Source organism: Scyliorhinus canicula, chromosome 5, assembly GCF_902713615.1.
Source record: "Scyliorhinus canicula chromosome 5, sScyCan1.1, whole genome shotgun sequence".
Classification (NCBI taxonomy): Eukaryota; Metazoa; Chordata; class Chondrichthyes; order Carcharhiniformes; family Scyliorhinidae; genus Scyliorhinus; species Scyliorhinus canicula.
Genome location: NC_052150.1, coordinates 43,143,729 through 43,160,326, shown reverse-complemented (window position 1 = coordinate 43,160,326; position 16,598 = coordinate 43,143,729). Strand labels below are relative to the sequence as shown.

The 16,598-nt window shown below is 46.1% G+C and overlaps 1 protein-coding gene across 3 annotated transcripts in view; it reads left to right on the top strand.

Annotated features, from left to right (window-relative positions):
• The first annotated feature begins 2,565 nt into the window (after window positions 1–2,565).
• Window positions 2,566–16,598, top strand: part of cdkal1 (CDK5 regulatory subunit associated protein 1-like 1) — a 781,965-nt gene continuing 767,932 nt past the window's right edge. For 2 of the 3 annotated variants that reach the window (XR_005460641.1, XM_038796963.1), the window contains exons 1-2: window positions 2,635–2,830; window positions 10,396–10,565. Coding sequence is in view for 2 of the 3 variants with exons in the window: in XM_038796963.1 (XP_038652891.1) it covers window positions 10,399–10,565 (167 nt within the window). In the remaining variant the exon portion in view is untranslated. Of the gene's footprint in view, window positions 2,831–10,395; window positions 10,566–16,598 lie in introns of all 3 variants that reach the window. The other variant, XM_038796964.1, reaches the window with a different exon arrangement.

Here is a 16,598-nt window from a genome sequence, read left to right as displayed (position 1 = left end):
ATGGTGGTATCCAAGTCGATGATCTGGCATGCCTTGCAGAGATTGCCCTGGCAGGGTTGTGTGGTGTTGTGGTCGCTGTTCTGAAGGTTGGGTAATTTGCTGGAAACAATGGTTTGTTTGAGGTTGCGCGGTTGTTTAAAGGCCAGTCGTTGGGGTGTGGGGATGACCTTGGCAAGATGTTCATCATCTTTGATGATGTGTTGAAGGCTGCAAAGAAGATGTGAAGGAGATAGACAGAAGCTATTTTTGGTGGCCAGGATTCAATGCCAAAATCAAAAAAAAGGTGGGCGTGTGTTTGGTTTGTAACAAGGTTAGAAGCCACTAGCGCAATTAAACCCATGGGAATGGCCAGAAGCGCCATGGCAAAGAGTTTGTATAGATTAAGCTGGACCATTTGAAGGACAAACGGTTTTCATTGTGCTAGACATACAGTTGAAAAGGCTTGAAGACTATGTCCTCGGAGAGAACAATAGAAAGACTGGGTGATATTTTTGCAAGATTCTGTTACCCTGAACAACTTGTTAGTAACAATGGGCAGTTTATTTTGCAGGAATTTATAAATTATCTAAAGGTGAGTGGAATCCAACACATCCGTCCCGCTCCTCATCATCCTGGCACAGATGGGCTGGCTGAAAGGTTTGTTCAAACAATGTTCAAACAAGGTAGGTAACTCATAAACAAGGATGATTATCAAAACAACGAAGTCAATTTCCGATGTCATACAGGAATACAACATATTCGGCAACCCAAAGTCTTCTGACATTACTCATAGCAAAACATCAGTCACACACTGTTTGATCTGTTGAAGCTGCTTAATACACGATAAATTGTTGAAACGAAACAGAAAAATAAGGGTTTGCAATGTGAGAACAGGGCTAAAAGCTCAGTTTTTCAGAAAGGTCAGGAAGTATTGGTAAGGAACTATACCACCAGTGAGAAATGGATACCTGCCATCGTCTTAGCACAGGCAGGACCGGTCTCCTAGGCTGTTCAAACTTGTGCTGATGTAGTGGGGAGAAGACACGCTGATCAGTTTTTAGCAATTAGAACTAGTTTGCTAGAGATGAGAGTTGACGAAGAATCCACAACAAACTGTGCCAAGTGAAGACCTAGACATTCTTGAGAACCTGACAATACCAGAAACAACTGTGGAAGACAGTACCCCAGTTGAGGATATTTCAACACCGAGTCAACCTCCAAACATGACGTTAACTCCGGTTGAGACAACTATGGACGATGTCCAAACTAAACCAAAACACCATAGAGATTGCAGTCAACACGAAAAAGCAGACACCCGAAGTTCGCCGACATCCACACAGAAATCGATGCCCTCCAGAATGTCTAACTTATTGACTGTTGTATTTATTAATTGTTCATATTGTTAATTTTGATCATTAACATTAGAATAGAGGTTCCTGCAATGAAACACAATGTGAAGGGAGAGGAAAGTGTTCATGTTTATTCCGAATTGGAACAAGGTCACTTTTAAGAGTCTGATCACGTGATGTATTAATGATGTAATCAGCCATTTGCCCATAAGTCTAACTTTGCAGCCTGTAGAGTGAACCCCTTTCCAATAAAGCTGTTTGTTTGTATCTTTGTGGTCTGCAAGTCTGCCCTTTAAAAAAAAATACCACACTATTATAACTATTGCCTCTATAGAACAATGGAGGGTGTTTACATTTCACTTCATATAGAATCGAATGTGGTCTCATGTGGAAGAATGGTAGTGTTAAATCATCTACCAGTATAGATTTCTCTGGAAGAAGGGAAATTAGTGCAAGAATTTATTATTGGTTTATTTGTCTTTAATTCACTTCGTCCCCAAACGTGAGTGAAGATCTAGCAAGAAGACATCCACTCAAGCTCACAGAGAAGGCACTGAAGTGCATGAAAAGTGGGGACAAAAGTAACAATCAAAGGGACAAATAAACAATATATTCCAAAATTGCCCTTAGTGTTGGGTGGGGTTACTGGGTTATGGGGATAAGGTGGAGGTATGGGCTTGCCGAGGGTGCTCTTTCAAAAAGAGCCGGTGCAGACTCGATGGGCTGAATGGCCTCCTTCTGCACTGTAAATTCTATAAACATTGCAGGGGAATTCGATCCTGACTCTGAGTCACAGTCTGTGTGGAGTTGGCACGTTCTCCCCATGTCTTCGTGGGTTTGGCCCCTACATCTTAGAGATGTGCAGGGTACGTGGATTGGCCACGCTAAATTGCCTTTTAATTAAAAAAAATGAAATGGGTACTCTACATTTATTTTGAAAAATGAAACAAAAATTGAAAATCCAAAAACAAAACTGAAGATGCTGGAAATATACAATGGATTAGGAAGTGATTGTAGGTTACAAATTGGCAAATGTTTGGGGCAGAATCGTTCAAAAGTTTGCTGTGGGATTGCAGAAGTTTGCCCGGGCACTAATTTTGGAAGTGAAATGAAGAGGGAGGGTTGTGGTCATTTTAAGTGAAGTGATGTTTAGTCCAACAGGACAACACTGGGCCGTTGACTGCTCTCACTGCGCCTGCCCGGGGGCGGGACTCTGGGGAGCGGCACGTGGTCGACCGACCGCGCGTTTGAAATCTCTCACCAGGTTAATTGTGTTCCGAGCGGTCTGCCGTCCGACAGAGAGAGAAAAAAAAACCCGGGGTGAGAGTTCGCCGAGTGATGGCGCAGCGCAGCTCAAGACGCGCGTAGTGAAGCTCGAGCCCGGGGCAGCGCAGCTTGAGCCCGGGGAAGCTCAGCTCGAGCCGCCAGACGGATCCAGCGCTCGCCAGGCGAGACTTTAGGCCGCTCGGCACCTTTCAAAACCTGCGGCGCAGAGTTCAGCGGTAATTAGCCGCCTTTAATGTTGATGCGGGTGTGCAGGGTGTGGGCAAGGGAGGGGTGTGTGTAAGATTTGGGGTATGGGCAAGGGTGTGTGTGGGCAAGGGGGGGGTGTGGGCAAGGGGGGTGTGTGTGGGCAAGGGGGTGTGTGTGTGGGCAAGGGGGGGTGTGTGTGGGCAAGGGGGGGGTGTGTGTGGGCAAGGGGGGGGTGTGTGTGGGCAAGGGGGGGGTGTGTGTGGGCAAGGGGGGGTGTGTGTGGGCAAGGGGGTGTGTGTGTGGGCAAGGGGGGGTGTGTGGGCAAGAGGGGGTGTGTGTGGGCAAGGGGGGGTGTGGGCAAGAGGGGGGTGTGGGCAATGGGGGGGTGTGGGCAAGGGGGGGGGTGTGGGCAAGGGGGGGTGTGGGCAGGGGGGGTGTGGGCAAGGGGGGTGTGTGTGGGCAAGGGGGGGTGTGTGGGCAAGGGGGGTGTGTGTGGGCAAGGGGGGGTGTGTGGGCAAGGGGGGGGTGTGTGGGAAGGGGGGGGTGTGGGCAAGGGGGGGTGTGTGGGCAAGGGGGGTGTGTGGGCAAGGGGGGTGTGTGTGGGCAAGGGGGGGTGTGTGGGCAAGGGGGGGGTGTGGGCAAGGGGGGGTGTGTGGGCAAGGTGGGGGGGGTGTGTGGGCAAGGGGGGTGTGGGCAAGGGGGGGGTGTGGGCAAGGGGGGGGTGTGTGGGCAAGGGGGGGGTGTGTGGGCAAGGGGGGGTGTGGGCAAGGGGGGGGTGTGGGCAAGGGGGGGTGTGGGCAAGGGGGGGGGTGTGGGCAAGGGGGGGTGTGGGCAAGGGGGGGTGTGTGTGGGCAAGGGGGGGGGTGTGTGGGCAAGGGGGTGTGTGGGCAAGGGGGTGTGTAGGCAAGGGTGTGTGTGGGCAAGGGGGTGTGTGGGCAAGGGGGGGGTGTGGGCAAGGGGGGGTTGTGGGCAAGGGGGGGTGTGGGCAAGGTGGGGGGGGTGTGGGCAAGGGGGGGTGTGTGGGCAGGGGGTGTGTGGGCAGGGGGTGTGTGGGCAGGGGGGTGTGTGTGGGCAAGGGGGTGTGTGTGGGCAAGGGGGGGTGTAAGATTTGGGGATCTGTAAGATTTGGGGATTTGGAGGGGGGGTGCAAGATTTGGGGATCTGGAGGAGTGGGTGTAAGATTTGGGGATCTGGAGGGGTGGGTGTAAGATTTTGTTGTCTGAAGGGGTGGGTGTAAGATTTGGGGTGTCTGGGGGGGGGGGGGGGTTGTAAGATTTGGGGTGTCTGGAGGGGGGTGGTGTAAGATTTGGGGTGTCTGGAGGGGGGTGGTGTAAGATTTGGGGTGTCTGGAGGGGGGTGGTGTAAGATTTGGGGTGTCTGGAGGGGGTGTGTAAGATTTGGGGTGTCTGGAGGGGGGTGGTGTAAGATTTGGGGTGTCTGGAGGGGGGTGGTGTAAGATTTGGGGTGTCTGGAGGGGGGTGGTGTAAGATTTGGGGTGTCTGGAGGGGTGGGTGTAAGATTTGGGGTGTCTGGAGGGGTGGGTGTAAGATTTGGGGGGTCTGGAGGGGTGGGTGTAAGATTTGGGGTGTCTGGAGGGGTGGAAGATTTGGGGTGTCTGGAGGGGTGGGTGGAAGATTTTGGGGGTCTGGAGGGGTGGGTGGAAGATTTTGGGGGTCTGGAGGGGTGGGTGGAAGATTTGGGGGGTCTGGAGGGGGGGGGGGGGCTGTAAGATTTGGGGGGTCTGGAGGGGGGGGGGGGGCTGTAAGATTTGGGGGGTCTGGAAGGGGGATGGGGAGGAGCGGGGGTCCGGAAGGGGGGTGGGGGGGAAAGAGGAGAGTGGGTCTGAAAGGGGGGGTGGGAAGGTACGGATGGTTGGGGAGGGGGGGTAGTATAATTTAAATTACAAACACTGCCGCCCAGGTTAAAAGCAGGTGTGGTGGATTAAACATAGAGTGCAGGCCTTGCAGGTTCTTCCAAAACCGTATTTAGAGGATGTTAACACTGCAAGCAGCGATGTTCGACTGCCCGTTTCCCTGCGCAAACACCCAATGACGTCTCGTAATCGTTCTCTCAAAGTGCCCGTGTTCAGCTACAAGCTGCTTGTGAGGAAACACAATAAACACTATGAATACATGACATTTCCTCCACCTTTATTTAAAGGCCCCTGACATTAGCAATCGATTTGCAACACGAACAATCAACAACAACAGTTAATATGCCAGACGTTCTGGCCGTTGTTCTCTATGTGGTTGTTGGCCATTTCTGCACACACTGACCAGGATTCACTGGAATAATTTCAAAGTCTGGTTTTGGGCACATTTGGCAGGGTGTTTTGTGACGGTTGCAGTGCCGCGATTGACCCTGCTGTTCAGCGCCGCTTAGCTGTTTCTTTTGGGCCTGCGGGAACTTCTTCCTGTCAAGGCCACACTTGGAAGGTTTTCCCGCACTGGGTTAGATTTGATTTATTGTCACATGTACCGAAGTCTAGTGAAAAGTATTTTTCTGCGGCTAAGGTATGTACATAGTAGACAAAAAAAGAATAATCAACCGAGAACATTGACAAATGGTACATCGACAAACAGTGATTGGTGACTGTGTGGAACAAGGGGCCAAACAAAGCAAATACATGAGCAAGAGCAGCATAGGACATTGTGAATAGTGTTTCTCTGAGGAAAGAAATGGTGCCATGGCGCAAAGAAATCCTGCCACTTTTCTCTGTGGAAAGAAATGCAGCCATGGCGCTAAAAAACCCTGCCACTTTTCTCTATGGAAGGACGTGCATGTGCACAATGTGCCATGAATGTTTAGCACTACCTTGCTTCCTTTCGCTTCACAACTCGAGCGTCGTCTGTTTTCCTTTGTGTTTTGCAACAACCCCAGCTCTAAATTTGTTGTTGTCGAGTACTTGCTACTCAGCTGCTGAGTTTGTTTAGGGCGGAGCACATGGTGGGCTTTTCTCCAAGTTTGCTCCCTTTGGATTTTTCGGTTTCTCTGGTGGCTGCAACCGTTTGGCTTCCCCAGTCTCCAGCTTTCATGTGGCGACTATTTCAATTATTCATTATTTCTTCAGGAGCCTACTGTTGCTCGTCTTGCTAAGTGTGCTTTACACTTAATTGCTCTGTTTTATAACCTTACTCTAGAGTCGGCAGGTATCTTTATGATACCACCACGAGGTTCAAGTTCAAGTGATGATCAATAACTCAATACACCAGTTAGTAAGGTTCAAATCAAAACACATTTATTATATACACAGTCAATCGCTACTCATGCATAAAATACTACAGAACTAGACTATTTCCAACACTAAAAGGCAAATACATAGCTTTGGAAAAGGGACCTACTAGGTCAGGGAACAATGGCCTCCTGTTCGATCCTGAGTCTGCAGGCTTCCAGCTGGTATGGACTAATGGTTAGTCTCGTAGCGTGCGTTGACTGGACACTTGTTGGTGCAGCTGCTAGGAAGGTCTCTGTCAAGGGTTGTTTCGAGCTGCTGAGAGACCCTGCCAAGAAGACCGAATTGAACTTGGGGACTCTAATTTATAGCCCCCAGGGGCTTCACGCCCTTTTGGGCGGACCCCGTACCTGGTTCCAATTGATTGGATCATGTTCCCAATCAATTGGTTTGATTTCCCCAATACTGGGGCTGATCGCTGGGCGGTTCCTAAGTGTCCGTTCGCTTCTTCTGTTTTGGCTCCTGCTGGCGCCGAGGAGTCTGGCGTTGCCTCGATTATCTTAACTGTTGCTATTGTTCCCGGGGATCGCTCATCAACATGCAGATGGTCGTCAGTTTCAGTGCTGTCTGGTTTTCTGCAAGTTCTAATATACAGGGAGCTTGGCATTCTGCTTGCTTCCCTGTACCTGTCCATTTTTCCCTGCGTTCTTAGCGAATCTCCATTTTAAAGTCGGGAAGTGGCCAACCCAGGTGGCTACACTACAAAAGCTGTACGTCTACCTTGTTGCCAGTTTCTATGTGGTCGTGAAAGGCGTAATTCTGTCTTGTGGATTAAAGATGAAGTCTGCGGGGCAGCACGGTGGCACGATGGTTAGCATTGCTGCCTACGGCGCTGAGGACCCGGCTTCAAATCCTGGCCCTGGGTCACTGTCCGTGTGGAGTTTGCACATTCTCCCCGTGTCTGCGTGGGTTTCACCCCCACAACCCAAAGATGTGCAGGATAGGTAGATTGGCCACTCTAAAATTGCCCCCTTAATTGGAAAAAATAATTGGGTATTCTAAATTAAAAAAAAAAAAGTTGAACTCTGCAGGCCTTGGAGGCTCAACCAAAACTTAGAGCTTTATTTAGAAGATGTTAACACTACAGGCTGGGTTGTTAGACTGCCCGTGGAAATGGCCGATGGCGTCATCAACTCTTAACGTGCCCCTGTTCAGCCACAAGGCTGCTTGTGAGGAAACACTGAAAACACTATGAATACTAGTACGATCCCTGACCAGACCCCAACAGTGGCTAGGATACAGGACTGAAACCCCAATATTTAATTTTAATTTTGTAAGAATGTGAGGAAATTATGCTTTGCTTCAGGAGTGATGGCGCAAAGAATTCGAGATATGGGCCATGCCACTTTTCAGCCTCGACCCGCCATCGGGATTCTCTGTTATGCCGACCGGTCAATGGGGTTTCCCACACCGTCGGGAAACCCCCGGGCACCGGCAAAACGGAGAATCACGCCCATGGTATTTTAAAACAAAATTTTATTACTAACATAGTTTTTTTTTAACTTTAAATTTAAAAAAAAAAATTTGAGTACCCAATTATTTTTTTCTCCAATTAAGGGGCAATTTAGCGTGGCCAATCCACCTAACCTGCACATCTGACATCATCTCACCAAACCAGAAAATAATTAATTTCCCCCCCCACCCCTGGCTCGGTGAATTGGATTTTGTATGCTGCAGAGAAGAGAGACCGGGTCTTGGTTATCTCAAGACTGGCAGCTGTGTTAGTACATCACTTAACAAATAACAACTTTAATTCATAAAACAACTTTAATGTAGTAGAGCAACCCAAGGTTCATCACTGGGATGCTATCAAGCAACATTTGCTACTGAGCCATATAGGCGATATTAGGGCAGATGAATGAAGAGGTGGATTTTAAAGAGTTATCTTAAAGGAAGAAAGAGAGTTGGAAAGGTTTGGGGAAGGAATTTCAGAGTTTATGGCTTCATTGCTGAAGGCATGGTTGTCACTGGTGGGATGATTAAAATCATTCAAGAGATGGGAGTGAGAGATATTTTGGAATGTTGTAGGACTGGAGGAGATTAGCGGTAGGAAGGGTGTAACTATGGAATGATTTGAAAACAAGAGAAATTTTAAATTAAGGCATTGCTCAACCGGGAGCCAGGATAGGTTAGTGGCATGGGTGAATATGATAGCCTGAGTTTAGGTTTACGAAGATAATGCGGGAGGCTATCCATGAGTGTGGGAATAGTCAAGTATAGAGGCCACAAAGGCATTGGATGAAGGTTTCAGCATCAAATGAATGAATGAAAATGAATGAAAATCGCTTATTGTCACAAGTAGGCTTTAAATGAAGTTACTGTGAAAAGCCCCTAGTCGCCACATTCTGGCGCCTGTTCGGGAAGGCTGTTACGGGAAAGTGGATACTGTCAGGTGATGTTCCAGGATGGAAATCTTAGTGATGATGTGAATGTGCGGTTGGAAGCTGAATCCCACAAGATTGCACTGGAGGACTGTCAGTCTAGAATACTCAAGTATCTTCTGGTGGGATTTGAACCCACAGCAACAGTAGCTTGGATTTATATAGCATATTTTAATGTAGCAAAATGTCCCAAGGTGCTTATTAGGAGCTTTGTCAAACAAAATGTGACATTTCAGCAGTGATTTAAAAGAGGAGTGAGAAATGGAGAGGATTAGGAAGGTAATTCCATGGTTTAGGCCTAAGCAGTTACTTCGGCGGGAGACAGTGGTGAAGTGCTAATGTCACTGGACTACTAATCCAGAGGCTCTGGGAATATTGGTTCACATCCCACATTAATAGCTAGTGGAATTTAAATTCAATCAATACAATCTAGAATTGAAAGGTCGTCTCATAATGGAGACCATGAAACTATCATTGATTGTTGTAAAAATCCATCATGCCCATAAGAGAAGGAAATCTGCTGTCCTTAGCTGGTGGCTTACATGTGACTTCAGACACAGAGTAGCAATATGGTTGACTCTACTGCCCTCTGAAATTGCCAAGCAAGCCACTCTGTTCAAGGCCAATTAGGGATGAACAACAGAAGCTGACCGTTTCACATTCCATGAAAGAATACGTTTTTAAAAAAGGTATGGCCGCCAATGGTGGAGAAAGGAAATCAGGGGTGCGCAAGAGTACAAAATTGGAGGAGCATAGAGATCTGAGAATTTCTTTTGATGGAGATCTTTACAGGGCTGCTGAGCTACAGCTGGCAGCTAAGCTGGTTCCAAGTTTGTGAAACCAATTTTCTATGGTTTTCCCCACAGCTCACTTGTCTGACACAAAGAAACAGATCTGGGGCTGTCCTTGTGCGTCTTCAAAGCTGCAATTTCTTTTCTTCTGTTTCTCAGTAGTCATTGCTTGTTACGATGTTCATAGTTGCTTCAAGTGACCTTGAAGTATTAAAAATGCATAATTACATATAAACACATCTCGACATGTTTACATGAACAGAGACAATTTGGAGTTTGTGTGCACAAGTCCTTAAAGGTAACTGGGCAAGTTGATAATATGACATCTTGCTTACTTGGATCTTTCTAGAACTTTCTAAGTGATTGGTTATGTCTCAGCTGGAGTATTACTGACAATTCTGAGCACCATGCTTCAGAAAAGATTTAAAAGAATTGTTGTGTAGGGGAGATTTACCCGCTTAAGAGACTTCTGTTTCTAAAAAGTTAGAAACTCCTTAGAACAGAGAAGGTTAAGAGGAAACTTGATGGAGGCTTCCAAGATGATCAGTTTTGCTAGATTAAGTAGAGAAAATTGATTTGCTTTGGTTAGTGGGTCAATAACTGTCAATGACTAGAGGCTATAGATTGAAAATGATTGGAAAAAGATTGAGGAAGATAATTTTTTTTCACTTGGAGTTGATGACACCTGTAAAGCTCGACATGAAAAAGTGGCAGAAGTTAATTTAAAAAGGTATTGAATAGGTACCTGAGGATGAACTTACATAAGTTGCAAAAACAAAGCAAGGAAGTGGGACGAAGCAGCATTGTTCTTTCAAAGAGCCTGTACGGTTACAATGGGCCAAATGACCTCATGTGCTGTAATTTTGTATGACTTCTAAAATACCCAACAATGAGGTAAGCATTACTTAATCCTTAATGACCAAAATTCAGCTGATAATGCCCAGCTGAAGCAAACATATACATTATAAAGTGCCCTCAATCATCTGGAGTTTCAGCTTTCTTATCTAAAAGATACCAACAATTGATTTGAAGTTAATATTGACAATCTGCATTTATTTTAATAAGTTGGATCTATTTTGTGTAATAACTAATGCTTACACAGATTTGTGCATAACAATAATCTCCAAGGAAATTGGTGTTCAATGTTTAACATTTATAATGGAATTATTCAGGATTCTTTTTTTTTGTAGATCATGCCGGCTGCTTGTGATTCGTTAGTGGAAGACATCGAAGATATTGTTTCAGCAGAAGATCCAACACCTCATGATCAACTGTTTGCAAAAAGGAGCATTGTTCCACATGTTAGAAAGAGAAACAAGCACAAACAGGATGATGGGACAGAAGATTTGCATGCTGATAGGTGAGTTCCATTTCTATAATTTTATCAAAAGTTGCAATGCTTGACTGCAGTTCCATGTTGGAATCCTTCCAGTCAAATTTCCACCCCTGCCACAGCATTGAGACAACCCTTATCAAAGTCGCAATCGCCTGTTGTAAACTGACCCTCTCCTCCTCATTCTTGACCAATGTGTAGCTTTTGATATAGTGGCTCACACCTTCCTCTTCAAACAATCCTCCTCCCTGGTCCAACAGGATGGCACTGTCTCATGAGTTACTATTCCAATGTCCAGACATTGCCAGAGAATCATCTCCTGTGCTTCCTCTTTCAGTCCCTGCAAGTTCCTCTGGATACCCACAAGGATCCATCCTTGTCTTCCCACTTCTATTTCTCATCAACATGTTGCCCCTAGGGGACATTATCCAAAAACATGTTAGGTTCCAGATATATGCTGGTGACCTGTTGCTCTAACTCAACACCAGCTCCCTAGATCCCTCTATAGTTGCTGATTTGTCACACTGCTTGTCCAACATCCAGCATTGGATGTGCAAAAAGTTCCTAGGGATTTTCACACTAACTTCATTGCAGTGTTACTGTAAGCCTACTTGTGACACTAATAAAGATTATTATTATGGGGAAGACCAAAGCTTCTGCCTTTCATAGAATCCCGACAGTACAGAAGGAGGCCATTCGACTCATCGAATCTGCATTGTTGTCTTTTTTTCTGTACTCTTTACTCTGTCCTTTCTGTGGCTCTGTTCCAATTATGGCAATCAGCGAAGTTGCCCTTCTTTCTATGTTATCTATGTCCTAATGCTTAGAGTCGCCAGGTATCAAACGATGCCACCACAATTTTCAACCGGCTATCGATCAAAGAGCCAAACACCAGTTAGTTAGTTCAAGGTCGAGTGTACTTTATTTTAAAAAAAATAAATTTAGATTACCCAATTATTTTTTCCAATTAAGGGGCAATTTAGTGTGGCCAATCCACCTACTCTGCACATTTTTGGGTTGTGGGGGTGAAACCCACGCAGACACGGGGTGAATGTGCAAACTCCACACGGACAGTGACCCAGAGCCGAGATCGAACCTGGGACCTCAGCGCCATGAGGCGGTTGTGCTAACCACTAGGCCACCGTTCTGCCCTGAGTGTACTTTATTTACACACAATTAGTCATGCAACATAAACACTACTAGTTAATTACACCTATCGACTAAGACAACATGTACTTAACTTCGGGCACCCGCCTTAGGTCAAAGAAACAGTGACCGCTGTTCTATTCTGGATCTATCGAGTCCAAAGGAGTGACTTCTGCTCAGCTAGGCTCATCCGTTTGGTAGCGAGTGTTGAACTTGTACTTGCTTCTGGTGTTGCTGCACTTGGAGATGGCCGTGACCGGGGTACCAGGACCAAGAGAGGACAAACGTGGTGGGCTGCTCTTCTTATACTTGGGGGTTTTCGCGTTCTTTTGGGCGGTCCTTCGGTTTGGGAATTAGTAATTGGGTGATCCCTGATCACTCCGTTCCATTCCGAACCAATAAGTGGGCGGGGATCTGGATGGCTGGGCGTGTCCCAAGCAGCCGCGGACCCCGTTGTTTGCGTTTTCCTTGAGCAGGGCGTGGCGCTGAAATGTCTGGGACTGTACCGGTTGCTCGAGTACCAGTCCTTTGTTTTGGTGAAGATGGGCCATCAAATGATAATCGGCCCCACTAAAATGCTAATTGGTCGGAGCTTCGATACCGTCTGGTCTTCTTGCTTACAAATATGTATTTCAGGCTCTGAGCCTGCCTGAGCCTTGGCTTGTCCATTTTACCCGCTAGGCTTTGCGAGTTCCTCTGTACCTAGTTGGAAGTGGCCATCCCAGATGGCTACAGCATCGACTCTTGTAAAGAGCACCCTACCTAGGCCCACGCCTCCACCCTATCCCCGTAACTCAGTAACCCCACCTAATCTTTTGGACACTAAGGGGCAATTTAGCATGGCCAATCCATCTAACCTGCACATCTTTGGACTGTGGAGGGAAACCAGAGTAACCGGAGGAAACCCATGCAGACACTGCAAACTCCACACAGACAGTCACCCGAGGCTGAAATTATATCCGGGACTCTGGAGCTGTGGTAGCAGTGCTAACCATTGTGCCACCTTGCCGTCCACTGGCACGTGATCACTGCCACAAACTCTCCCCTCTTCATGATCACAGTCTCAGACTGAACCAAACTGCTTGCAAGCTGGGCGTCCTATTTGCCCTGACCTGAGCTTCTGGCTCCCATATTTTCGGCATCAGTTACAATGCTGACTTCCATCTCTATAATCTCCACGTGCATCAAATTGCTGAAACCCCTCAACCATGATATCTCTGGTCTTGACAACTCCAGCGTTGTCCTAGCCGACCTACCATCTTGCACCATCTGTAAAGAAACGACATAGGTTAAAAAAAGGGATGAGGTCCTGAAAGCAGAATATAGGGAGTTAGGAAGAAAGTTGATAAGTCGGACCTGAAAGATAGTAATCACAGGATTATTACCAGTGCTATGAGCTAGTCAGAGTAGAAATAGCAGAGGATAGCACGGTGGTGCAGTGGTTAGCATTGTTGCCTCACGGCGCCGAGGTCCCAGGTTCAATCCCGGCTCTGGGTCACTGTACATGTGGAGTTTGCACATTCTCCCCGTGTTTGTGTGGGTTTTGCCCCCACAACCCAAAGGTGTGCAAGGTAGGTGGATTGGCCACGCTAAATTGCCCCTTAATTGGAAAAAAATGAATTGGGTACTCTAAATTCATTTTTAAAAAAAGAGTAGAAATAGCAGGATAGAGTGATTGGGGAGGATCTAAACTAATATGGCAGGGGGATGGGAACTTGGATAAGGATTCAGAGCAGGGCGGATCAAGAACAAGAGAGAAACACAGCAAGGACAATACGAATAGTGGTAGGCAGAGAAGGCTTTGTACCTGAATGCGTGGAGCATTTGAAATAAAATGGATGAGTTAGTTGCGCAGATAGATCTAAAGGGGTATGATATCGTTGGGATTACGGAGACATGGCTCCAAGGTGACCAAGGATGGGAACTAAACATTGAGGGCTGTTCAGCTTTCAGGAACGATGACAGAAAGGAAAAGTTGCATTGTTGATTAAACAAAATATTGATACAATATTGAGGAAAGATATCAACACAGACAATGTAGAATCTGTGGGTTGAGTTAAGATTGCTTTTTCTGATTTATATAAATGGTTTAGAAGTGGGTGTTGAGGGGAAAATCTCTAAATTTGCAGATGATACTAAGCTAGGGAAAATAGTGAATTGTGAGGACGATGCTGAATGACTTCAGAGGGATATTGACAAGTTGGCCCAATGGGCAGCCACCAACAGATGAACTTCAATGCAGCGAAATGTTAGGTAATGCATTTTGGTAGAAGAAACACGAGGAGTAAATATAGGCTCAATGGTACAACTTTGAGTGGAATACAGGAGCAGAGAGATCTCGGGGTTCAAGTGCATAATTCTCTGAAGGCGGCCACGCAAGCTGTTAAGAAGGATTACAGCATCCTTGGGTTTATAAATTGAGGCATTGAGTATAAAAGCAAGAAAATGATGCAACACCTCTACAAATCATTGGTCAGATCACATTTGGAGTATTGTGTTCAGTTCTAGGCACCTTTTTTAAGGAAGAATGTTAAAGCCCCGGAGAGAGTGCAGAGGAGAATGATGCAGGAATGAGGAATTTTAGATACAAGGAAGGATTGGAGAAATTGGGCTTGTTCTCCTTGGAGCTGAGAAGATTAAGATTAAAATTCTGAACAATTTTGACAGGGTAAAGAAGAATATTCTGTTTCGACTAGTTGGTATGTCAGTGACTAAATGGTGGCAAGAGAGCTAGGAGTGAAATGAGGCGATACCTCTACTCAGTTTTTGAGGTTTGGAATGCGCTCCTTTAGAGAGTGGTGGAGGTGGATTCCATAGGAGGTTTCAAAAGAGAACTGGATATATATTTGCAAGTGATGAATTTACAGGGATACGGAGATAGGGCTGGGGAATGGGACTAGCTAGGTTGCTCTTTTGGGAGCTGTTGCAGACACGATGGGCTGAATGACCTCCTTCTACGCTGTAAATAACAATCAAACACCACGGGACAAAAAACATTCATAGCAGTGGTATACACACCACCGAACAGCAGTGGTAACGTTGGGAATTGCATTAGACAGGACATCAGAGATGCATATGTTAAAGTAACATCTGTGATTATGGGTGACTTTAATCTGCATCTAGATTGGGTGAGTCCAATTAGTCACAGTACAATAGAAGAGGGATTTCTGGAGTGTATACTGGCTGTTTTTCTGGAGTAATAAACTTTGAGGAATCATCCTCAATGAGGATGGTGCAATGAGAAAGGATTAGTTGTGAGAGAACCCTTGCGATGAGTGCCCATGAAATGATAGAATTCTTTATCATGGTGGACAGTGAGGTAGTTGATTCTAAGACTAGGGTCCTGAATCTTAATAATGTGATGGTATGAGGCACATAGGGCAGCACGGTAGCATTGTGGATAGCACAATTGCTTCACAGCTCCAGGATCCCAGGTTCGATTCCGGCTTGGGTCACTGTCTGTGCGGAGTCTGCACATCCTCCCCGTGTGTGCGTGGGTTTCCTCCAGGGTGCTCCGGTTTCCTCCCACAGTCCAAAGATGTGCAGGTTAGGTGGATTGGCCATGATAAATTGCCCTTAGTGTCCAAAATTGCCCTTAGTGTTGGGTGGGGTTACTGGGTTATGGGGATAGGGTGGAGGTGTTGACCTTGGGTAGGGTGCTCTTTCCAAGAGCCGGTGCAGACTCGATGGGCCGAATGGCCTCCTTCTGCACTGTAAATTCTATGATAATCTATGATAAATTGGCTATGATGGATTGGGAAATATTACTGAAAGGAAGGACAGTGGACAGACAATGGCAGGCATTCAAGGAATGAATGGGTGAATTTCAAAAGTTGTTCATTCCTATTTAGTGTAAGAGTAGAAAGGGAACCATGGTCAAACCATGGCTTACATGGGAAATTAGAGTTAGTATTAGATTCAAAGAAGAGGCGTGCCAGTTAGTAAGAAAAAGCAATAGACCAGAGGATTGGGGACAGTCTAAAATTCAGCAAAGGCAGACCAATTAAGAAGAGGAAAATACAATATGAATGTAAGCTAGCGGGGAACATAAAAACTGACTGTAAAAGTTTCTATCGGTATGTAAAGAGAAAAAGATTGGTAAAAACGAGTGTAGGCCCCTTCCAGTCAGAAACAGGGGAATTCATAACGGATAACAAAGAAATGGCTGAGGAACTAAATTTGTACTTTGTTTCTGTCTTCACAAATGGAGTCATGAATAATGTACCGGAAGTTCTGAGAAAAACGAGTTTTAGTGAGGAGCTAAAGGAAATTAGTATTAGTAGAGAAATAGTTATAGGGAAATTAAAGGGATTGAAGACAGATAAATCTCCAGGGCCTGATAATCTTCATCCTAGAGTACTGAAGGAAGTAGCCGTGGAAATAGTAGATCCATTGGTTGTCATTTTCCAAAATGTTTTGGACTCTGGAATGGTCCTTACAGATTGGAGTGTAGCTAATATTTAAAAAAAAAAATTAGAGTACCCAATTAATTTTTTCAAATTAAGGGGCAATTTCGCGTGGCCAATCCACCTACGCTGCACATCTTTGGGTTGTGGGAGCGAAACCACGCAAACACAGGGAGAATGTGCAAACTCCACAGGGACAGTGACCCAGAGCCGAGATTGGACCTGGGACCTCGGCGTTGTGAGGCAGCAGGGCTAACCACTGCGCCACCATGCGGCCCGGAGGGTAGCTAATATAACTCCGCTATTCAAAAAGGGAGGTAGAGAGAAAAAGGGAACTAAAGACCAGTGAGTCTAACGTCGGTAGTAGGGAAGTTGCTAGAGTCCATTAGCAAGGATTTCATAGCACATCATTTGGAAAGCAGTGGTGTAATCAGACAAAGTTAGCATGGATTTATGAAAAGGAAATCATGTTTGACAAATCCACTGGAATTCTTTGAAGATGTAACTA